The 24,949-nt window shown below is 38.9% G+C and overlaps 1 protein-coding gene across 2 annotated transcripts in view; it reads left to right on the top strand.

Moving 5' to 3' along the window:
* Positions 1-24,949, top strand: part of LOC101597314 (histone deacetylase 8) — a 318,694-nt gene that overhangs the window by 93,184 nt on the left and 200,561 nt on the right. For both annotated transcript variants that reach the window (XM_045140944.1, XM_045140945.1), the window contains exons 8-9: positions 10,252-10,424; positions 13,226-13,320. In XM_045140944.1, coding sequence (XP_044996879.1) covers positions 10,252-10,424; positions 13,226-13,320 — 268 coding nt within the window. The remainder of the gene's footprint in view (positions 1-10,251; positions 10,425-13,225; positions 13,321-24,949) is intronic.

Below are 24,949 nucleotides of genomic sequence, written 5' to 3'. Positions count from 1 at the left end.
GCACCAGTGAATGATGACAAGAGCATGTTACAGAAACTCTGGTCTGGCCTCATGGACTCGAAGAAAAGAGAGTGCCTTAAAGATTTTGTCTGGGGCCGATCTTTTCATCTAAAAGTATCATGCCTGTCATTACCCCTAGCTTTTCTCCTCCTCAGGCTCAAAGACACACTCCCCCAAATCAAGGCCTCAGTAACTGCTATGCCTGCTTCTCTTCCTCATTTGCATAGCTTCCTCTGAAAACCAGACTGCCGAAGACTGGGAGATCAGGTTTCTCATCAAGAAAAATGCATTTCAAATGAAAGTCTTGTGTGTTTATAGGGAAGTTACTAATGTAGTTTAATGAGATGCCTCTCTTCTCTCTCCTTTCTGAGGAAGAGATTTTACTTTCAGAAAACCTAAAATTAATGACTGAGAGTGTAGTGAGTAGCACTGTTAGACTGGCTAGGGAAACTTTCCCAAAAGCAATCTGGGGTAGCATTTCATTCATTTATTCATTTAATGACTATTTATTGAATGCCTACTATGTCTACAGTATTTCTTCTACCCTCAAGGAAGTTAAAGAAAATTTTAAAATGGCAGAGATTGATTTTCATATTCACACACATTTGAATAAACTAAAACATAGAAACTTGTAAAAACCATAAAATTTAGGATGCTGTATAACAAAGGAAATAAATACTTCAGAAAAAGGCTTAATTAAGGAGGTAACATTTGATCTAGGTTCTAATGGGTACCTAATTACTATATCTTTTTAAAGTGTGTGAATGTGTATGCATATTTATAAAATCTGGGTCAAGTGTGAATATACAGAAATTGTAGGGAAGGATGTTCTATTACTTAAAAGTGGCTGCACTGTGTTTGGAGAATAGCAGTGGTTTGGCTTGGCTGGACTGTAAAGTGCATGAAAAGGAGAAATTACAAAGATTGGAAAAGTGGGTGGGAACTGGAATTCTTAGCTCTGAAAATTTGTACCATATTCTGTAAGCATTAGGGGAACCAGTGAAGTTTTTAGAATGAGGAAATAAGATCAGAGCTTGCTTGAGAAGATTAACACTCAAAAATAATAACTCTGTGAGCATGCTACTGTTAAGTGAAACAATTTAGCTAACATGGCTGGCATATGACCTGCCAAACAGTGGTTCAGAAAGTTGTGGCAACAGGTAGATTTTAGTAGTTTACAGCCTACAGTCTGGTGCCAGACTACAGCTCTGCCCTTAACAGATACATGATACACTAGATTTCTGAATCTCTCTGTGTTATAGTTATCCTCCTATAAAATAAAGTTCATAGTAACATCTGTCTTATAAATGTGTCAATACATATAAAATATATCTAATAATCTTATTCTGTCCTGAATAGTATATTCAATATATATTAGCTGCTGCTGGATGTTGTGACCCACACCTATAATCCCAGCACATGGGAGGCTAAGGTAGGAGGATCAATGCAACTTTGAGCCTATCCTGAGCTACATAGTGAGTTCCAGGTCAGTCTGGACTAGAGTGAGACCCTACCTCAAAGGAAACATGTAACAAAAAGGCCTACTTGTAAGAAGACACAAGGTGAGGAAGGTAACCAGTAGAATTCAGTTTGCCTATGGGATGGGTTAAAGGGTTATTAGAAAACAGAACTTTAAAATGAGACCTGGACTGGAGAGATGGCTTACTTATTAAAGCACTTGCCTGCGAAGCTTAAGGACCCAGATTCTATTCCCCAGTACCCACATAAGCCAGATACACAAGGTGGTGCGTGTGTCTGGTGTTCATTTGTAGTGGCTAGAGGCCGTGGCACGCTCATTCTCTCTATCTGCCTCTTTTCCTCAATCTCTCTCTTTCATATACATAAATTAATTTTTTAAAAGGCCAGAAGCAAATAATGAAGGACTTTGAATCAGCCTAAGTTGTTTTTCATTTTAAAAAATATTTTATTATTATTAAAACAAAAGAGAGAAAAGTATGGGAACTTTTAAGTAGGCAGAACTAGAGGGGGGAAACATTCTAGCTATGTGTGGTAGTGTAAGCCTTTAATCCCAGCACTTGGGAGGCAGAAGTAGGAGGACTGCCATGAGTTTGAGGCCACCCTGAGACTACAAAGTGAATTCCAGGTCAGCCTGGGCTAGAGTGAAACCCTACCTCAGAAAAGCAAAACAAACAAACAGCAGCAACAACAAAAAAACTCTAGAAACTTTAAACACAACTATTTCAAAATTCAGTAGAAAAAACATAATAGGAAAAATTAAGTATCTGATATATCAGTGAAGAAAATAACTTATGACACAGCCAAAATATAAAGAAATTAAAATAATGAATGGGAAGTTAACAAATGAATGAGAGATTTAGGACCTTATGTGCATGGAATTTCATAAGGAAAGATGAGGACAGATAGAGATCTTTCATTATAACAGATAACAAAATGAAGTTTTTTGGGCTCAAGACACACTTGAAGTTTTTATTGTTTTGTGTATATATGTGTAGTATGTGGTTTGTGTAATATATGCACATATGTGTGCAGATGTACATATCCCATGCACATATATCGAGACCAGAAGACTCTTTCACCTTATTTCTCTGGGACAGAGACTCTCACTGAACTTGAGATTGCTATTTGATATCCATCAATAAATGAATGTAGATAAGGAAAATGGAATGTACATGCATATTGCGAGGTGAGTTTGGAGTATCTCATGGTATCAGCATCACTGGAATCTTGGTCTGGACTCCCTTCAGCTCTCTGGTCCTAATGGTTTCCACTGAAAGAATTCAGATGAAGCCTTTAATTCCAGTACTGGGGAGGCACAGGTAGGAGGATCTCTGTGAGTTCAAGGCCAGCCTGGAACTACAGAGTGAATTCCAGGTCAGCTTCAGCTTAAGAATTTAAAGTGTAGGGGCACTGAGGGACTTGGAGTAAGGAAGTGACTTGATAAAATCTATCCCTAAGGAAGATTATTCTATCTATTGGTAGTGTATATGTGATGGATTGGACAGGAAAGAGACCTGAGACAGGGCAAGTAATTAGGAAGTTATTGGTACAATCCACTGCATGTCCTAAGACTTGATTTCAGTCTGCTGTGGGGGTAAAGAGGAGGAGATAGAAGAGAGATATTAACAACTAGTAGTTGAAGAACAGGACAAGGGAAGGCTCATAAAAAACTTCATAGTTCTGTATATGAGTGATAGAAGGGATGGCTATCATTTATAGACATGGGGTCTAGAAGAGGTAAGATGGCAGGTTCATCTTAGACCAAATGGAGCTATAAATCACAAATGACTCCTGTCTAAGCTGACTGGCTGATCCCAAAATTTATATGCAAATTCAATTTATATACAATTGAAACAATCTTTAAAAGGACAAAGTTGGAAAATTAATACTTAATTTCCAAACTTACTATAAAGCTACAGTAATCAAGACAGTATGGTCTTGACATACAGGTAGGCATACAGATCAATGGAACAGAGTTCAGAGACAAGAAATAAATCCTCACATTGATAGTCAAGTGATTTTACACAGTGAGATCACTGAGTGGTACAAAGGATAGTCTGTTCAACAAAATATAAATGCCGCATGTAAAAGAATGAAGTTAGGGCTGGCAAGATGGCTTAGTGGTTAAGCCGTTTGCCTGTGAACCTAAGAACCCATGTTTGACTCTCTAGATGTCACATAAGCTAGATGTGCAAGGTGACACAAGCGTAAGGTCACACATGTGCACAAGGTGCCACATACTTATGGAGTTCAATTTTAGTAGCTGGAGGCCCTGGTGTGCCAATTCTCTCTCCCTCCCTCTCTCTCTCTCTCTCTCTCTCATAAAAAAGTTAACTTAGATCAAAGATACAAAAACGAATGCTAAAAACTCTTAGACTACAACAGTTATTTTAAAAATACAAAGATAATCCATAGACTAGGAATAAATATTTGCAAATCATAGATCTGATAATAGACTGCTTTCGAGAGCTCTTAGAACTCAGTGGTGGTAAAGAGGCTGGAGAGATGGCTCAGTGTTTGAAGGAATTTGCTCACAAAGCCTGGTGGCCCCAGTTAGATTCCCCAGTACCCACATAAAGCCAGGTGCACAAACTGGTGCTTACATTTGGAGATCATCTGCAGTGGTAGGAGGCCCTGGCATGCTCATTCTCATTCTCTCTCTTTCTTTGCAAATATATAATAAAATAATTTTTTTTAATTTAATTTAAAAAATTTTTTAATTTTTTAAAATTCCATAGCAGCATTATTCACATTAGCCAAAAGTATAAATAATACAAATGATAAAAAATGTCCAAAAATACATCCTGATGATGGCTCTACACAACTCTGATTATTCTAAAAGCAATTAAATTATACACTTTAAATTGGGTTATTGTATGGTATAAGAATATCAATTGCTTTAAACATTTTCAAAATATTTTTTCCTGAAAAGTGCTACTGATGACCAACTGGATTTTTTTTTTAAGTAGAATTAGCTGCTAGTTGTTAAGAGAACTTGCAAATGATGAGCGAAAAGGCTTTTGGACAGAGTCACTTAGCCATCTCTCTGTCTCTCTTTAAGAAAGCAATTTCAAGGGCTGGGGAAATAACTTAGTGGATAAAAGTGCTTGCAGCACAGGTGTGAGTATCTGAACTTAAAACCCACATAAAGCCAGAACAGGTAGCACAAACTTCTGTAATGCCAGCATTCCTAGGGCAAAATAGGAAGGAGAGATTAAAAAAAAAAAAATCCTCAGAAGCTCACAGGCTTTGTGTACGCATTGGTGACTAGTAAAGAGACCCTGCCTCAAACATGGTAGAAGTTGAAGACAACACCCAAGATAGTCCTCTGACTTCCCCAGCACATCATGGCACATGCATGCCCACGCCTACACACATTTGTTCACACAGATGACAATAATAATAACTATATAAAAGCAGCTTCAAGACAAAGCAGTTTGAAAAGTTTAGGGTGCCCTGACATGGATAACTGACAGGGCTGGAAGGACAGAGGAATGTGAGCTATGCATAATCCAAAGGGAGTGAATCCTTAGAGAAGCAGAGATGGAAGATGAAAGAGGAAAGCTTATGAGGGATGCATAGCCCTTAAAACAACTGGAGAGAATCTAGATCCTACTTAGAGAAATTAGCCTTGTGGAGGAAAAGGAATGCAAGGGAAGACATTTTCAGATAGAGAAAAGAGGTAGAGGAAGGTACTTACTACACATAGCTTCAACCAGTTCCCTCAAGTATGAGGGAGAAAAGGTTTCATCTTTCAAAATCAACCTCACACTATTACTAATCAACCAGACACATATATGCCACCTTGTACATCTGGCTTACGTGGGGACTGCAGAATCAAACCTGGGTCCTTTGACTTTGCAGGCAAATGCCTTAACCACTAAGCCATCTCTCCAGCCCCTGACCTTGAATCAAGTTTTAAGTGAAAGAATGAATACTGAACTGCAGAGAATGATGACAAGGGAAGAGAGAAAAAGAAAAGTTAAAAAATAAAAAGAAAAGTTGTGAACCAGAAACTAAAATCCTCAAAGGAGATATAACAATAGTTTGTAGGCCTATAGATAAGAACTCTGATAATGTTTGAATAATATAAGCAAGTGATGTTGTGAAAGAGCCAAGATGAACCTAGACCTGGTTGTGCAGGCCTACCATCCCAACACTCAGGAGGATAAAGCAAGAGGTCACCATCAATTCTAGTCCATCCTTGACTACATGGTGAGACCATATCTTTAAAAAACATCAAAAATAGGGGCCGGAGAGATGGCCCAACGGTTAAGATGCCTACCTACAAAGTTTAACAACCCAAGTTTGATTCCCCAGGACCCATAAACAGTGAGATGCGTAAAGTGGCACATGCATGGAGAGTGCATTTGCAGTGGCTAGAGGCTTTAGCACACCCATCTCCCCCGCCACTGCTTGCAAATAAAGACTTTAAAAAAAAAATCAAAAACAGGGCTGCAGAGATGGCTTAGCGGTTAAGCACTTGCCTGTGATGCCTAAGGTCCCTAGTTTGAGGCTCAATTCCTCAGGACCCACGTTAGCCAGATGCACAAGGGGGTGCACGCGTCTGGAGTTCATTTGCAGTGCCTGAGGGCCCTGGCGCGCCCATTCTCCCCCCCCCCTTCTCTCCATCCCTCCCTCCCTCTTTCTCTCTCTGTCACTTTCAAATAAATAAATAAGAAATAAACAAAAAATTTAAAACGTTAAAACCAAAAATGAATAAAGCCCACCAAAATAACAACCAAACAGAAATAAAAAGAGCAGTGAATTTAGAAGTGATAATTTCTCCCCCCATGCCCCCAATAGTGTGTTTTCCCCTTTGATCTCCACCCACCGAATTACCCAGTCCTTTCAATTTTTTTCCTAAACTTACCTGGCCTTACTTTCAATTGTACTCATACCTAGAGGGCTTCAATATCCTTTTGCCCATCCCCTCTGCCTCCAGACTGTGATTTTAGCTTTACATGCAACAGCAACAAGCAGCTCTTATTTTCAACATCGTACTTCTCCAGGGGCTCCCATTTGATTGTCAAGTCAAATGAAAATACAAGCCTTGAATTTTCCATGTCCACAGTTGAGCCTTCTATAAGCTGAGGTTTATGCAGTGCATGAAATGCCCTACCCTTTTCAAAGGTTCTGTTTATCCTATCCTTCCTCTTTTTACCCATCCACAGCCCACTTTATCAGAACTACATGAGGACTCCTTTTCTATATCTGGATTTAATGATAAGACACCTATTCCACAAACACCTGACTTCCTTTCCTTCCTCTCTCCTAATTACCAAATGCTCATGAACATTCTAAGTATCTTGTTTTCTTGTATATCACTCCATATTACTCTGAATTCTATCATAGAATTACCTCCCAAATCCAGGTTTTCCTTGCATTGGTAGCCTGTAATGTTTACAAAAACTCTGTGATGGTTTGAATGTATGGCCCCATAGACTCAGACTTGCAACTTCAATCTTCAGTGGGCAGGGTCTGACTGGGAAAGAGGTGTCACTGGGGGCGGATATGAGTCCAGCCCTACTAGGTGTGTCCAAAGCAGTATGGGCTCTGGCTGTTCATGTCGATGGTGTTTTCTGGCTGTTTGCTGGTGTTTCTATGCTTGGATTTATGGAAGGGAGCCAGCTTCTTCAGCCATTGGTGGTGTTCCTCTGGAATTTTTAAGTCTGAAATAAACTGTCTGCTTGGATGTTTGTCCCAACAGTGAGGAACTGACTACAATAAGCCCTGATCAGCCTCCAGCATACTCTATGCTAGAGTTCATTTTCCTTAAGATGGAAATCTGCTTGTACCCCCAGCACATATGGCACACATTACACCTGTGTGCATGCATGTGTGCATGTGCACACACACACACACACACACACTTGAGACATTAAATATAATACACTTTAATAATACTTTAGGTAAGTCCAAAATCTTCTATTTACTTCTTTGCTTCATCCAGCCCCCTCTCCCTGATTCTAGCTTACATGTTCTTACATACACACTTTCTTCTTTGAATCTCACCCCTACCAATAACCTCCACAACCATCCTTGCATCTAACTCCCCTATCTTCATACAAAATGTCTACAAATTTCTCATCTCTTTTTTTACATGTATAGGGATCAAATCCACAGTCTTATACAAACTAAGCAAATAGAAACTATGCCTCTAGCTCTTCTCCTATTCTTTTCATTTGTTTGGTTTTGTTTGAGGCAGGGTCTCAGTCTAGCTCATGCCAACCTGAAACTCACTCTAGCTCAGGCTGGCCTTGAACTCATAGCAGTCCTCCTTCCTTAACCTCTTGATCACTGGGATTTAAAGGCTTCCTCCTGTGTTTTTTACACAAGATGTTACAGGATGTTACAAAGAAATGGGCAGGGAAGACCAATACACTCTTCCTCCAGCTGTACTTAGTGTGACATCTTGCACAATTTTAGTATAGTTTCAAAACCAGGAAATTGATTTTGGTGCGTTCTGTTGAGCCCATTCTGATTTCATTAGTTATTCATACACTGATGCATATGTGTGTGTGCAATTTTATTATACTTGTAGTTTTGTATGACCACAACTACAATGAAGACACAGAACTGTACAGTTACAAGGTGCTGTGATGCTACCCCTGTATAGCCACACCCATTCCTAGCCCCTCCTGGTAACCACTAATTTATTCCTCTGTTATGCTTTTGAGATTTGATATCAGTCATTTGTTTCTTCCTGGATGCTAGTTTTGTGTAACCATTTACCTGTTGAAGTGCATTTGGATTTTTCCAGTTGGGGCTATTACAAGTAAAGTTGCTATGCACATTCATGTACAAGTTTCTACATGAAAATGAGCCCTAACTTTCTAGAATAAATTGCCCAAGAGTGCAATTGCTAGCTCATATGGCAAGTCTATTTTTAGCTTTGACAAGAACTGCTGAATTATTTTTTAAAGTGGCTATACCATTTTACATTCCTACTAGCAAGATATGTGTGATCTAGTTTCTCTATATCCTCATCAGGAATTATCACTGTTTCATTCAGACATCTTGAGAGTTGGCTCATGGTAGCAGTTGTCATCCTTTAGGACCTAAGAATTACCTCTGCAGAGCCTCTTCTAACATCCTCAAGAAAAGTTCACTAGTCTCTTCTCTGTGCCACCTCTGACACTTCACTCATCATTGCATTTTAATTATTTACTGCCAGACTGTGTCTTCCCATGGATTCTGGACTACATGATGATATGGGCTGTGCTGGATTCCTTTTGGTTCCTTGGAGCATCTGGTACAATTCCATGTTGGGCACACAGTGGGAGCTTAGTAATTGTGTGCTACTGAGAGAAAGAATTACTGGAAAGAACAGTAATCTTGTGTCCTTCTCTCTTCTCCTTTGCTAGCAGCCTTTTCAGAACAGGCATCACACCTTCCTCTGTCTCCCAGCAGCAGTTAATAGGTTGCTCTGTTCATGTAGATGCTCAATAAATGTCCCCTAAACTGTTCAGGTAGCTTATCTTGCCTCTACACACCGGAGATAAGCACATGAAAGAGAGAACAGGCTCAAGAATCCTTGTATTAAGGATCACACGTCATAAATTTTGTAATATTCTTATAATCTCTACAATCACTGGGTATTTGTCTGTGTAGATGAGAAATAAAAACAAAACAGCCCTATAAGTCAAAGAATGTCTCTGTGGCTGTCGTTTCTATACCCTGGTTACATATGAATTGGGGAGGGCAGTATTGTGTCTCTGAATTCCTTCTGCCCTCATAGAAGGATCTGGGATTTTTCTGTTTTTCTGTACTGGTATAATTTGACATGTTGATTATGAGAGGGTCATTAACCTCAACATTTTTTGATCACTTTTTGACTCTGTATTTTCTCAACTCTGAAGTCTGTTAATTTGCACTTGTTTATATGTCTCTGTAAGAGACCCTTGAGGACTGGGATATGTTTTGTCTAGAAAGTAGATTGTAAGCCCCTTGAGAGTAAGGACCTTATAATTCTTAGGAATGCATTCTGGACATCGTCAGTGTTCAATTAATGATAATACTGGAAGCCTGACTAAGGTCACCTGTCACATCAACATCTCCCTTTTCATCAATAAGACTTCATGCACTGCTGCAAACAACAGTTGGGTTGATTTGATAGCATTGATTGATTCTACTCAAAATTATACTATTACTCACTGCAACTTGTTCTTTAAGGGTACTTTCAGACTTGTAATTTTAGATCAGTTGTTACAGTTCTCCTCCTTATAATACCATGGTTACATATGCATTGGGGAGGACTGTATTTTATAACCCTCAAGCCCTTTTGCATAATAAAACGTAAGCTGATACCATCTAGGCTTTCCAAGCTTGTACATCTTTGCCCCCAGCCCCCACTGATAATTAGGTGATAAACTTCAAGTGTTATTGCTATATTGAATTATCAGAAGGAAACCTTTGTAACTATTCAGAATATATTTTATTTCTCCAGATTTTAAAATGGAATAAATGTGTATGCTATGCCGCCCCATGGCTATTGAAGTTAAATTGATATGACTATTCCAAGGAAATCTGAGTTCACTGATGATAGGGGAGGAAGGGGCAATTGCTGTTAAGTCAGGTTTATTAAACATAATTCATATACAACCTGATTCAGCTTTTATGTGGACAGCTTGATGTGATTAACAGGTTTATTTCTTATTCCTTAATTATTTGCTGATTTGACTATACTTCCAATATACCTAGTACTACCATGAACACCTAATCCAAACTGATCCATTTTCTGGTAATATATGTGTTCTCTCTTTCCTGCAGTGTACTACAGGAGGTATATCAAGCCTTTAACCCCAAAGCAGTGGTCTTGCAGCTGGGAGCAGATACAATGGCTGGGGATCCCATGTGCTCCTTTAACATGACACCAGTGGGGATTGGCAAGTGTCTTAAGTATATCCTTCAGTGGCAATTGGCAACACTCATTTTAGGAGGCGGTGAGTATAAAGAAAAGTCACCAGAAGAATTTTTTGAGCTTCTTCCACATTTTGTTGGTATGAAAGATAATTTTGTTTTCTTGGATTGAATAGTACCAATCTGCCTATGGCCCTGGCTACTGAATCAATGAAGTAGACTACTATCCAGTTCCATAAAAGGAAGTACTCTGGCATATTCCTCCTCAGTTTGGCATGTGCTTTGCTACTTTGGCACTCTGAAGTCTGTTTCAGTTCCTTAAGTAAAGGTTAAAGGTTACCTCAATCTCAATCTCAATGGTAGCTCAGTGGTAGAGTACTTGCCTACCAAGCACAAGACCCTGGGTTCAACTCTCAGTAGTAGGGGAAAAAAATAAGTTATCCTTGGTCATAATAAGAGTGTCAGCTCCAATAGACTGTTTGTTTGTTGCTGTTTGGGTGTTTTGGTTTTTTTTTTTTTTTTTTTTTGAAGCAGGGTCTCATTCTAGCCCAGGCTGACCTTACTCTGTAGCGAAGTACTAGGTAGGATTAAAGATATGTGCCACCACATCCATCTTCCAATAGACTTTGAGCGATTTTCTCTCAGTGTAGTTTTACTGTACTCATAATAATGTTTTAGAAGCATAACACAGAGTTGCTAACTCTACTTACATATGAATAGTAAGTATGTTACAGGTTACACGAATTAAATATCTAAGCTAAATTCAAGAGTTGCTCTTTTCCCTAAAAGCATGACTTTCTTAGAATAAAGCAAAATTCAGAGATCTGAAGAGTATCTTGTACATTCTTGCCTCCCATATACTGATATTTATGTTACTTAACCAACAAAAAGCTGGGTCTATTCAATACAAGCGTTTATGATTTGAGAAAAGAACCTTGCATAACCTCGGCCACCTTTGTAAATACCTTGCTTAGGACCTTACATCTCCCTACTTGGCCCAAATTTTATTTCACTGTGTGAATACATTGGTGTGTTAAAATATGGCCAAGCAGATTAAGATTAAAATACATATATGAGCTAATGAACGTGGTGGCACATGCCTGTAATCCCAGTACTTGGGATGTCAATCTCAGGAGGATCACTAGTTCAAGGCTATCCTGGGCTACATGAGATGCTGTTTTAAAAAGGAATAAAAAATGCCCTTATAATGGGCAAGCTAATAGTCTGTTGTTTTATCTACTTGTAAAATCCCAATGAGAATAAATCCTGGGAAGGCATTATGTTAACAAGTAAGCATTCAATGCAAAAACACAAACCTAGTCCTTGAATACCATCAAGCCTCAGAGGGATCAAAGTTAAAAGTGGTTACAAGAGACTTCATATGAAAAGCGGACAAAAATTACTAACTTTATTTCCAGAAAAATAAAAAATTGATAAGAACTGCATGATGTTGCTTTCCTTACTGGCACTGAGGATGATGATTATGATACAGGTCCAGCTAGTGGGAAAAGGCCTTTCTATAAGACATCTGTAAGAATTTAACTTTTGTCTGAAGGCTATTAGCATTCTCTAAAGCTTGTTTGCTGTCTTAGCCCAAAGCATTGCCCTTTGAACATGTAACTGCAACTTCTTATATAATATGTATATTCCAAAGAATGCCCTGCATAAGTGAAATTTTTATATATCAAATCATATTATATGTGTACTCGGATAGCTTATTCCTTAAGCAAAATCTATAGCGACTCTTTTTGAAATTAATTAGCTATGCTAAATAAGTCTATCTTATAGATTTATTTTCCATGATGGAGTATTTAAAGTAATACCTTACTATATAACTATTTTTTCAGTTTTTATTAACACATACACAGTTAGTAGAGATGGCCACACCCATAGGCTTCAGTGGACCCCACTGAGACCTGAAATACATACTTTAGAAACCCTAGCATCCCTGACCTTTCAAATAGTAGGAAGGACAGGATCACCATGTGTCTGAGTTTATATATATTATCTCAGTGTAATAATGAATAGGGTCTTCTTTTGCTCTCAAAAGTATGCCATTTTGGACAATAATGTTTATTGTCACCTTACCTAAAAGAGAGGCCAGATTTGTATTTCCTCTAGGCTGCCTTGGGGTTAGGAAATCATTCCATTTTTCCCCTTATACTCTTGGAATTTAGCTAAAGGCCAGTGTGGTGAAGTTTGCATGGCAAAGCACATCCATTCAGCACAAAAATATGCTGATTATTAGCCAGAGTAATGTGGCTGCTGGGTGACTGTGACAGGACCTGACAAGATGGGTCAGAGTGTCAGTCAACGGTCCCTTCCTCATCTCACTCTTTGATCTCTTCCACCAGGCCTGTGTTTCATGGTGAAAAGGAATGCTGATATTAAAAGAAGGAAGTCTATCTCTGTCAGCACTTTCCTTTTCTCTTTCCTGGATGCCTTTAGGGCTAGATCTGACAATAGCTTTAAAATACAAATTGTATCCAATAGTCACTTTATAGAATTGTTGCAACATTCATCTAAGAAACCTTCACATTGTGTAGGTAACCTCCAAACATCTGGGTTCCAGGGTTCTCAGTGTTGGTGTGATATCTCTTGAATTGTTTGGTTTCCTCAGGTGTGTGTTTGCTGGAAGATGAGAGCCTATTTAATCTGTGTTGCCCTTGAAATCCCAAATTCCACACAGTGCATATGATCTGGTTGGTCCCCTAGTCTGTCCACTAGGTGCTCTGCAAATATTAAGAGATGTTTAAAGGATTCTGCAAGTTGGAGTTATCTTTTTAGCCCTTTGATTAAAACATTTTTCTCTCCTTCCTTGCCCCCTTTCCTCTCCTGTTCTGTGACTATTCTTTCCTAACTTCACAATTCTTGATGGAGACAGGAGGCTATAACCTTGCCAACACGGCTCGTTGCTGGACATACTTGACCGGGGTCATCCTAGGGAAAACACTATCCTCTGAGATCCCAGATCATGAGGTAAGTAAGGCTCTGACAAGTCCTCTCTTCTTTAAGGGGAAGAGCTGAGTCATTCCACCTAATCAAAATCACGTCCTCACCACTCAATACCGTTTTGTTGAGAGACACTTCAATAACAATAACACACTGTCTTGGCAGAATAGTGGACTCTTGTTCCAAAATAGCCAAGACCTTCTGCTTTTTTTTTTTTTTTTTACAAAAGCTCTCAAAGGCCAACCAACTTTAATTTCTCAATTAATTACAGAGACTGTGGGAAGGGGTCACCTGTTCACACAAAGAACTCTTTGGAATATGTGCATATTTTCACTCCCTAGCCTCAACATGGAAGGGACTTGTTTTTCAACGTGTAAGCTAAGTTTCCATCTGTTTTTAGAAGTGCCATAGGTGATATGTGTCACATGTTCTTTGGTAGCAGTCCTGTTCTCTAAATTGTCTTTAACTAATATAAAACTCAAGAAACATAATCACTAAGTCAGGTCTGGTATTTTTCCAGCAATTAGTGGCATATGGACATTTGGATAGGACCATCTAAGATGTGAAATATGTCATTTGAACCCTTACCAATTTTTGTTGTCATATGAGATGGGCTTTACAAAGCAAAGATGTCTGTTCTAGTTTTCCCAAAACAAGTAAGGAAAGCTGTCAGGTATCTGTAAATATACTGATAATCAGTAATTCAAAGATGTGGTGTACCTCTTATTCCCACTCACCTCCATCCTTGTAGGAAGCATCTTAAATCAGGATATAGCTACAAACCTTAGACAGTGTGACTTAAAATAACAAACCAGTACATGCAGCCCCACCTTCTCAAGCTACTTCTCAAAGATGAGGGATGTGCTTTCCTTGTAATAGGATTTCTGCCAGATGCATGGCTATATGCTTGGGAGCATTATGCTTTGTAAAGTTACTATTATTTTTTTAAAAAAATAGACACAACTTAAACTAATTTGCTTCCAATTTTCTTCTAACCATAGGTGAGGTATAATATGTAACTCAGAAAAACTACTCAATATGTCTAGAATACAAATAGAAGGCACACTGTAATTTAAGACAATTTGCTGGTGTCAGGGTTAATGGAAGTCTCTTTTCTTGACTTGACTTACCTTTATTCAGTATTTGGAAGCTTAATGAAATATAAAGGAAAGTGCTGTGAACAAATGTAATTGCTGTTATTGCTGTGGGAATATCTCGGATTGTATTGTAATTTAAAGCACTGGGACTCTAAAAACTGATCAAGTTATGTCAGAAAGCAGTCTTAAGCTATAGACGTCTGAATTGAGAGTGAGTGCTCTGTTCCTAGGAAGAAAAAACAAATCTAATGATTCATCTGTATTAAAAGAGTGATGAAATTTTAATAAACACAAATATTGCCTCTGATACCTGAAGAAGCTATGTGTATGATCAGATGCAGACTTATAGATTGAAATGCTGTCTTTGATATGGGATTCTGATGTAAGAGTAAATTATATGCAATGTGTATCAAGTGCCTGAGACAGTTTGTGGCACTTAATAGACACTTTGAAAATACAAGTTCTTTCTTCTCCTTTGCATGCTCCTCACATCTTATACTCAGACATATGACTCTGTCATTCATAAGTTTGTTCAAACCCTTTGTGAATCCCTTCTGTCATATTCTTCTGGTATAAGAAATGTGAGTCATCTAAGAAGGAACAAAGAAGAAAATTGAAATGACAGTTTTCCAGGTACAATAAGATAACATTTTAATGAAAATGGCCCAAAATAGACTACACAGTATAAAGGCATATGTAAGTCTTACGTCACAATAGAGTTGCACTCAAATGTCCTTGTGGTTCCTTGCAATCAAATCAACAAATGATAGGTCAAAAAAATTTCTGTACACCTATTATGTGCTAGGAATTATGCTGTGCTAGGTACCTTATAAAATGCAAAGAACAGTAAACAAGTTACCAAATTAGCTTATTTTGTAGCTAGGGAGAAAGAATTGTGCATGGAGCTATGACGATGCATGAAGAGCAGAATATGCGCCATAGACAAGCCAGGTGTGGTAAGACACACCTGTAGTCTCACCACTATGGAAGCTGAGGCAGGATGATTGTGAGTTTGAGGCCAGTCACATATGAAGTAAATACAAAGGAGTATGCAAATACCCTACCCTACAAGAACTGAAAGAGTACTTGAAAAAATCTAGTAAGCATGGTCACAAGGTCAAGATACTGCAGCAGTAAGCTATGGTCTGGCTGACCTCCTCACTATCTTTCTATCATTCTTGGGCTTTTGTTCTTTGTGTCCTCAGATAATAATCCTCCTCCTCCAAATACCCTTTATCTGAATCTTTGCTGTCTTCCTAGGTTTACCTTCAAGCCCTGTGCCTTTCAAAGCCCCTTAACCTAAATCTACCAAGCCCCTTTGTACTCTTCCTTTATTCCTTCATTCATTTAACAACTATTCATTGGACCCCTACTACTTGATGGGCCTTTTGAAAATCTGGAGTCATAATACAAAGATAAACAAGATAAATTCAGTGCCCTCAAAACTGTCACCCTCTAATAAAGGGAATAAAGCAATGTATTTGTATCTAAGAGAGTATGTTTGAGTGAGGAACAAAGGAGAACTGCTTCCATAGAACTTTGAACTGAAGCTGAGTGTGGTGGTGCACAGTTATAATCTCAGCACTCAGGAAGCTAAAGCAGGATCATAAGATCAAGGCCAGCCTGATATACCTACATAGCCAGTTACAGGTCAACATGGGCTACATAGTGAGAACTTGTCCAAACTTGAACCAAATCTTCAGGATTGATTGGAGGACTGGAGAAATGGCTAAGTTGGCAAAGTGCTTGAAATGCAAATATGAGGACCTATGTTCAGATCCCCAGCATCTATGTAAATGACAGGTGTAGTAGTGTATGCCTGTTATCCCAGCACTTGACAGGCAAAACATATCCCTAGGGCAAACTGGATTATTAGACTAGCTGAACTGGTAAGCTCTGTGTTCAAGGTAGAGAGTCTTAGAATGGAAACATCCAAAGTCAACCTCTGCCCCTCCCACATTTTCCCACACACATACAAACATGCATACACACTCACAAACACACAAAAAAATTGTTTGGGGGTTTCCTAGGTGAAGAAGGGGGAAAGGTCTACACAGGAACAGAAGTTGGAAAAGAAAGAAAGAAAAAAGAAGAAGTTGGAAAACACTAATCAGAAGTGTATGTATGGAACACAGTAATATAAAAGACTAGGAATAGTTAGGACTTTAATGGACTTTAGGACTAGATTATGAAGAGCCTTGAATGCTGCATTTGTGAGCCTATAACTTTTTCAATGAAAAAAAAATGAACTTTGGTTTTATAAAGCTTATTTGGTAGAAAGTAGAAGATTGCAAAAGGGATGAACTTGGAAAGCCATAGTTGTTAACAGATTCAAGTATATTGTGTAATATTTAGTTACAATGATTATAAACAGAACTAATTGCAGAATTTAGGTTTTTAAACAAAATATTGGAATAATTACATGTATATTGTTTTAGCTGCCTTCTTGTTGCTGAGACAAAGCATCTAACCAAAAGGAAATGAAGGGAGGAAAGTTGTTTTATACTTTTGTTTGTTTGTTTTTCAAGGTAGGGTTTCACTCTAGCCCAGGCTGACCTGCAATTAGTCTCAAGGTGGCCTTGAACTCATGGCAATCCTCCGACCTCTGCCTCCCAATTACTGGGATTAAAGGCATGTGCCACCACACTCAGCTTTTTTTTTAATTTTATCATATAATCTCAAAGGGAAGCTTCATGATAGCAGAAGAAAACATGGAATGAACAGAGGCTGGACATCACCTCCTTGTGACAGCATGTGGCAATCAGTAGCAAAAAAGTCCCATAGTCCTGACATCTCAATAAAATCCTAAGATCTCCACTGCAACCCATGATTGATTTTTATGGCTCCATCAGGTATCCATGAAGGAACTCCCAACAACCCTGCCCAGTAGCCATTTCTAAAAAGTAAGCTGTGTTGCAAATGCATTTGTTATTCTCCCATAGTACCAGATGGGCTACCAAATTTGTTACTCCAAGGGGAATAAAGCCAACTTTGAAGAGCAGGACACTCCAGAATTCAGCACCCCCACTTTCAAAAGAGTCAGCATTCTTTCTGCTGACCCAATGCAGAGCAGCTGGCCCAACCTCAATAGTGGTAATTTCTCAAACAATTGCAGCATAACTGGCAGCAGTTTTGGCCTAATGTTTTCAATTCTTTTCTGTGTCATATCCGTCTGCTCACACCAGTTCATTTCATCGAAATTCAACCCTGCTCAAATTGTCATAATACAGGAAGAACACAGCAAGCCTCTCACACAAACTGCCCACTCCAGAAAACGCTTCTTTGTTTTGTAAGCCAAGCCTCAGTTTTCTGTGTAAGTATCACACACTAACCAATTGTGCCACTGTAGCTCTTAGTCTCAGTTCTTTCTGAACTTAGGTCTTTCAACTCTATGGCCAGAATGGTCCATCAAACTTGGCCTTCAGCACTACAAGGCATCTCTCAGACCAAGTTTTCACATCCTTCCACATTCCTCCCACAAAAAAAGTTCCAAAGGGCAAAAAGCCACACAGTCAGATTTCTAGCAGCAATGACCCTACTGCACTAGTACCAAAAGCAGCTGGTTGGAGGAAAGGTTTTTGTTGTTGTTTTGGTTTTCTAAGGTAAGATCTTGCTCTAGCCCAGGCTGACATGAAATTTACTCAGTAGTCTCAGGTTGGCCTTGAACTCACGGTAATCCTCCTACCTCTGCCTCCTGAGTTCTAGGGTTAAAGGCATGCGCCATCATGCCCAGCAGGAAAGGTGTTAATTTTGACTTACAGTCTCAAAGGGAAGCTTCAAGATGGCAGGGGAAAGCATGGCATGAGCAGAGGCTAGACATCACATCCTTGACAAAGCAGGTAGAAACACCAATACGAAAGTGAGAGTGAGCCAAGCTCTGGCAAGGGGGAGCTGGCTATAACACCCAAAAGCTTTTCCCCAACAACATACCTCTTCCAGCAAGGCTCCATCTCCCAAATTACCACCAGCCAGGAACCAAGCATTCAAAGCATTCAAAACACATGAATTTATGGAGGACATCTAATTCAAACCACTCGTGTGTGTGTGTGTGTGTGTGTGTGTGTGTGTGTGCCTGTGTGTGTTATATCATATTCAAACATATTAATGAGAGAGTTGTAAACCAAATTCAAGTATCAAGTCATTTTTTCATATATACCTTGTACACAGTCTGAATACAATTTTCACAATATTTTAGTTACTTTATGCATGAAAACAGAGGTATGAAAGTATTCACTTGTTGGTAACAGATCAGCACTAAAATTTTTTGGACATTGGAGCATTTTAGATTCCAAATTTTCTGGTCAGAAATTTTTGCCCTTTACCATTCTTTGGTCATATGTGTGTTGTTTGTCTGTATTACCTGTCTGTGCTTAGCATAATATTAAGCACTCACCTAGCTGGTGTTTCTTCATTGAATGAACAGCTAAATAAACTGGTATTTAAGTAATGTGTCAATAGTCACACTGAGAAACCTCTTTTTCTTTCTTTCTTTTTTTTGGGTGGGGGGGTTTATGAGGTAGGGTCTCACTTTAGCTCAGCCTGACCTGGCATTCTCTATGTAGTCTCAGGGTGGCCTCGAACTCACAGTGATCCTCCTACCTCTGCCTCCCGAGTGCTGGGTAAAGGCGTACACCACCACACCTGGCTGAGAAACCTCTTTTTAAGATGGTATGATTGGAAATACAATCTAGTCTCTTTGGGAACATAATTCAACCCTACTAGCAAGTTTATAGCCTTTGTCAGAAGTGCCATGTATCCCAGAAATGAGAAACAAGTCTATCCAGAGAAAAATTACTAGATTACTATTCAGGGAGAGGGTTAAGAAGGCAAGCCCACCACAGATTCTAGAAGTATTTGGGGGATAGGACTTTAAATATGTCCCTTATGAGATTAAAAAAATTACCAAATGTCATAAAGCCAGTGATGAAGGAGTTGGTTTCAGTCCAGGTGGAAGCCAGGTTGGCCAGTCAAGCAAGCATGGAGTAAGGAATCAATCACAGCTAGGCAGAATTGTGAGCCCAACTAGGAAAGTTTGAAAGGAATGGAACCTGTGTGGATGATTGGCCCAGGAAGCTCTATCACAGGAAAGCCCAAGCATGACATTAGCCCATAAAAAGAACAGTTAGTATGTAGCTAATTAGCACAATCACCTACATTATTATGTGGAAGAATTATCTGTAATATAGTAACACTGTTTAGATCCCATGGTCCAGGATAATTTAAAGTAGTTTTACATATAGGTTGAGCATATCTAATGCAAAATCTGAAATAACTTTGAATAAATATAATGCTCATCATCAGCAGGTTTATCAACAAAAAATACTCTACCTAACCAGACTAGTTTTGATGGATAGTTTAGATAAATTCTATATCATTTATAGTTGGAAAATAAATTATGTATGTATTTTAGGAAATAAGTAAAGACACTAAAAGAATTAAGTCTTTTATTTTTTAATGCTTTATTTGCACATGTGTACATATGTGTGTGTGTGAGCATACCGCGGTCTCTTACTGCTGCAAATACCAGATGCTCATGCCAGATTTTTGCTTCTGGCTCTATGTGGTGCATGGGTCTTAAACCCATGCCAGAAAACTTTGCAAGCAAGGGCCTTTAGCTGCTATGCCACCTCCCCAACCCAAATTAAGTTAATTTATATACAAAGTATATGTTACTAATGTAAAAATACTACAGTGTAACCCACAGAAGTTATGTGGGTCTGTTTGTGATGAACAACATCATAACATATTTCATCTTTCAACCTGTGAACTTACTGCATCTTTCAATTTACTTAGATCTTCTTAAATTTCAACTTTAAAACTCTAATAAATCTCACACAAATTTTGTTAAGTTTATTCTTGAGTATTTTATTGTACATGGCATTTCCCAACTGTTCACTGCCAGAACATAGAAATATAATTGATTTTACATTGATCCTGAATAATGTTTCCATGCTAAACTTATTAGCTTTCTGTGACTTAGTATGTTCCATGTACACAAGCATGTCACCTGTGAGTAGAGTTTTATTTCTCCCTGTACAATAACATGCCTTTTTATCTCTTTTTCTTACCTTATTGCACTGGTTTTGACCTTGTCTTAGAACCCCAAATGCAATGCTAAATAGAAGGGATGAGTGAACATCTTTTTCTTTGATTGCTCCCAATAAAAGGGGGAAAGAAAACACTTCATCTTTGTTGTAAAGTGTGATGTTAGCCTTAAGGCTTTTTTCAAAGATTTCCATTGTTAGGTAGAGAAATTTCCCATTTATTCCTAATTTAGTGAGAGTTTTTATTCTCGCAAATGAGGGTTGAAATTTGTTGAATGCTTTTTTCTTCATCTACTGAAATGATTATATAGTACCTATTTTTCCTGTTAGAAAAGTAAATTGTACTGATATTTTTCATTGAAATAACTGCATTCCTGAGATAAAACCCACTTGGTCATAGTATACTATCATTTTTATATATTGTTGCATTCTGTTCACTGAAATTTGGTTAACGATTATTGAGTTTATATTGATGAGAAATGTTGGCTTGTTTTCGTTTACATAGTGTTTTGATATCAGAACAGTGCTAAACTCATAAAATTACTTGTGAAGAAGACAGAGAGAGTTTAGCTCAGTGGTGGGGTGCCTGCCTAGCATATACAGGCCTTGAATTCAATCTCCACAACCATAAGAAAATTACTTGGGAAGTATCACCACCTCTTCTGTTTTCTTAAAGTTTATGGAAAATTAATACTGAGATTTCCAGAAATATTGATAGAATTCACTAGTTTTGAAAACATGTGAGATTAGAGATTTCCTTATGGGGAAGTTTTTCTTTTTGGGGGGGGGTTTGAGGTAGGGTCTCACTCTGGTCCAGGCTGACCTGGAATTAACTCTGTAGTCTCAGAGTGGCCTCGAACTCATGGTGATCCTCCTACCTCTGCCTCCCGAGTGCTGGGATTAAAGGTGTGCGCTACCACGCCCAGCTGGAAGTTTTTCTTTCCTTTTTTTTTTTTTTTTTTTTTTTTTTTGTTTTCTGAGGTAGGGTCTCACTCTAGCGAAGGCTGACCTGGAATTCACTCTGTAGTCTCAGGGTGGCCTCGAACTCACAGTGATCCTCCTACCTCTGCCTCCTGAGTGCTGTGATTAAAGGCGTGCGCCACCACGCCCAGCTGAGTTTTTCTTTCTTAATGGCTCTGTGGCTCTTTACATTTATGACCAATGTTTTAAAATATTTTATTTAGTTATTTATTTGAGATAGAGAAAGAGGCAAAGAGAGAGAATTGGCATGCAATAGCCTCTATCCACTACAAACAAACTCCAGATGCATGTGCCATTTCATGCATCTGGCTTTACATGGGTATTGGGGAATCAAACATGGGTACTCTGGCTTTGCAGGCAAATGCCTTAACTGCTAAGCTATCTCTCCAGCCCTATGACCAATTCTTTGTTTTTCTTTATTTTTAATTTTTAGAGAGAGGGGGAAGAAGAGACAGAGGGGGAGAGAGAGAATGGGCACACTAGGGCCTCAGCCACTGCAATCGAACTCCAGACACTTGTGCCACCTAGTGGGTATGTGCAACCTTACACTTGCCTCACCTTTGTGCCTTATGTAAGATCTGGACTTGTGCCACCTAGTGGGCATGTGCAACCTTGTACTTGCCTCACCTTTGTGCCTTATGTAAGATCTGGAGAGTCAAACATGGGTCCTTAGGCTTCACAGGCAAATGCTTTAACTGCTAACTCATCTCTCCAGCCCTTTTATTTTGTTGTTTCGGGTTTTTTGGTTTTTGTTTTTTGGTTGTTTTTTTTTTAGAGAAAGAGAGAGGGAGAGACAGAGGGGAAGAGAGGTTATGTTCAATTCTTTTTTAAAAAAAATTAATTTATTTTTTATTGACAACTTCCATGATTGGAAACAATATTCCATGGTAATTCCCTCCCTCCCCCCACTTTCCCCTTTGAAACTCCCCTCTCCATTATATCTCCTCCCCCTCTCAATAAGTCTCTCTTTTATTTTGCTGTCATCATCTTTTCCTCCTCTTATGATGGTCTTGTGTAGGTAGTGTCAGGCACTGTGAGGTCATGGATATCATATATACTATACTCATCAAACTGCCCAGTAAACACTTCTCTTAATGTTCATACCCATATATTAATGCTACTCTCACTTTTGGTTAGAGAACCTTCTCTTTTCAGATGATCAATTCTTGATTTCATGTTGGCCTTGATTCCATTTTATTTTTCAGGAAATTTGTTCAATTACTTATAATGTCCCATCATTATTTGTCAACATCTATAAAATCTGTGTCACTATCCCTTCCTTGACTATTCTATTTATTATTTTAATTAATGGTTTATCAATTTTACTAAAAAGTATGCTTTTCTTTTTTTTCTTTGAAACAGTCTTATGTAATGCAATGCAATTCATTATGGAGCTATGGTAGTTTAAATGAATGTCCCCCAATAGATTCAGGAATTTATTAAAACTTCTTGGATTTCCAGCAACCTGGCTGGAGGAGGTATCACTGGGTAGGTCTTAGGGTCCAGCCCTAAGGTATGGTGGTGGATTTGAAATTCTAATCTAAAGATATGCAGGGCTGGAGGTTAAGGTTTTTGCCTGCAAGACCAAAGGACCCAGGTTCAATTCCCCAGGACCCATGTGATCCAGATGCAAAAGGGGGCGCATGTGTCTAGAGTTCGTTTGCAGTGGCTGGTGGCCCTGGGACACCTATTCTCTCACTGTCTCCCTCTTTCTCTGTCAAGTAAATAAATAAAATATTTTAAAGATATGAAAAGTGCCTAGTTCCACCTAGAGTTCCTGAAGTGTGCTGTGTGGTGTGGCCTTTTTGTCTTGTGGCTTTTTCTCTCTCTGCTTGGACCTGGAAAGTGGTCCAGCTTTTCTGCCATTATGGAACTTCCCCTAGATCTGTAAGCTTCAAATAAATATTCCTTCCTCCATAACTGCACCTGGTTTGGAGGTTCATCTGAGTGACCTGAATCTGTCTGTTAGAAGTTGGTACCAGGAGTGGGGTGAGATGAATATGACCATGTGGAATTTGGTCTTTTGGAACTTTTTAAATTATGATTTTACTGAGAGAGAGAGACAGGCAATAGAGAATTGTCGCACCAGGGCCTCAACCACTGCAATCTAACTCCAGTCGATTGTGCCACCTAGTGGGCATGCATTACCTTGCACTTGCTTCACCTTTGTGTGTCTGGCTTACATGGAATCTGGAGAGTCAAACATAGGTCCTTAGGTTTTGCAGGCAAGTGCCTTAAGTGCCAAGCCATCTCTCCAGCCATCTTTTGGAACTTTTGTTTTGGAGGAATGGGCATGGACTTAGTGCTTGCAACTGAAGACGCCTCTGGCATGATAAGACAAGTATTACAAACTCTTCTTGTGACAATTTGAACATACTTAGTGCTAAGAGAAGTGAACTTGGAGACTTGGCTTATGAACTTTCTAAGGGTAAGGAAAGACTGCAGAGAACTTTACTGGAATTGGGCTACTGGCATAAGGGCTGGCTGCATTCTGCTGCCCAGGCCCAGAGTTTGGTCAAGGTTAAATTTGTAATGGACTGATGTGCTTGGCTAAAAATATTGGACTGGAGATTTAAGATTTTAAGTTGGAAAACATCAAGTTAAAAACAGGCACTGAGATTGGTTTTAGGTTACTAGAGCTGCTATTGTCAACACATTAGCAATCTTAAGGAAGATGGCCCAACTGCTTTATATTAAAACAATGAAGAGGATGCCTGATGAAAGACTATGGTAGACATGCAAACTCTTTTGGAAAGAGTAGACTGGAGAAGGAACCTGCTTTTCAAGGTTATGATTTATTTCACCCCTGAATTAAGAATATGGCTGTAGCTGGTTGTGGTGGCACACACCTTTAATCTCAACACTCAGGAGGCAGAGGTAGGAGGATCTCCATCAGTTCAAGGCCACCCTGAGACTACATAGTTAATTCCAGGTCAGCCTGGGCCAGAGTGAGATATTACTGCGAAAAAAAAAAAAAGAAAGGAAAAAAGGAATATTGCTGTGTCCTACACACCTGGTGTTAATTTTGGAAGCATAAAAAATATGTGGAGTGGTCATGAATTGTACACAGTTCCAGGAGCAGCTGCTGATATGTGGCATGAGGCAGAGCATGATGACCCTGATAGGCTGGCAGACCAATTGGAAAATGGACCATGGTTTGCATGAAGACCTGAAGATGTTTGCATATACCAGGACTGTGCAAAGGCTACCATGGATGCTGTTGGCTAGGGATGGAATTGGAAAATCCAGAGATTGTCAGTCGCAGGTTATATTGGACTTGAACTGTAGAAGTTTGATGTTTGCTTAATGGTTGTTGAGTTTGCATTGCTCCAGTCTCTCCTTTCTATGCCTTATACCAGTTGAAAATGTTTACTCTATGCCTTTATATGTTGAATGTATATAACTGAAGGGCTAATATCCTTCCCTGAAAACTAGAGAAACTAAAGAATTAAAAACAATACCTAAAACTAGCAGGCAATAAAAAAGTCACAGAGGTATTCAGCCTCATTAAGCTCCACACCTTCCCTGATTGAT

Source organism: Jaculus jaculus, chromosome X (assembly GCF_020740685.1).
Source record: "Jaculus jaculus isolate mJacJac1 chromosome X, mJacJac1.mat.Y.cur, whole genome shotgun sequence".
NCBI classification, from domain to species: Eukaryota; Metazoa; Chordata; class Mammalia; order Rodentia; family Dipodidae; genus Jaculus; species Jaculus jaculus.
This window is presented reverse-complemented; position numbering and strand designations above follow the sequence as displayed.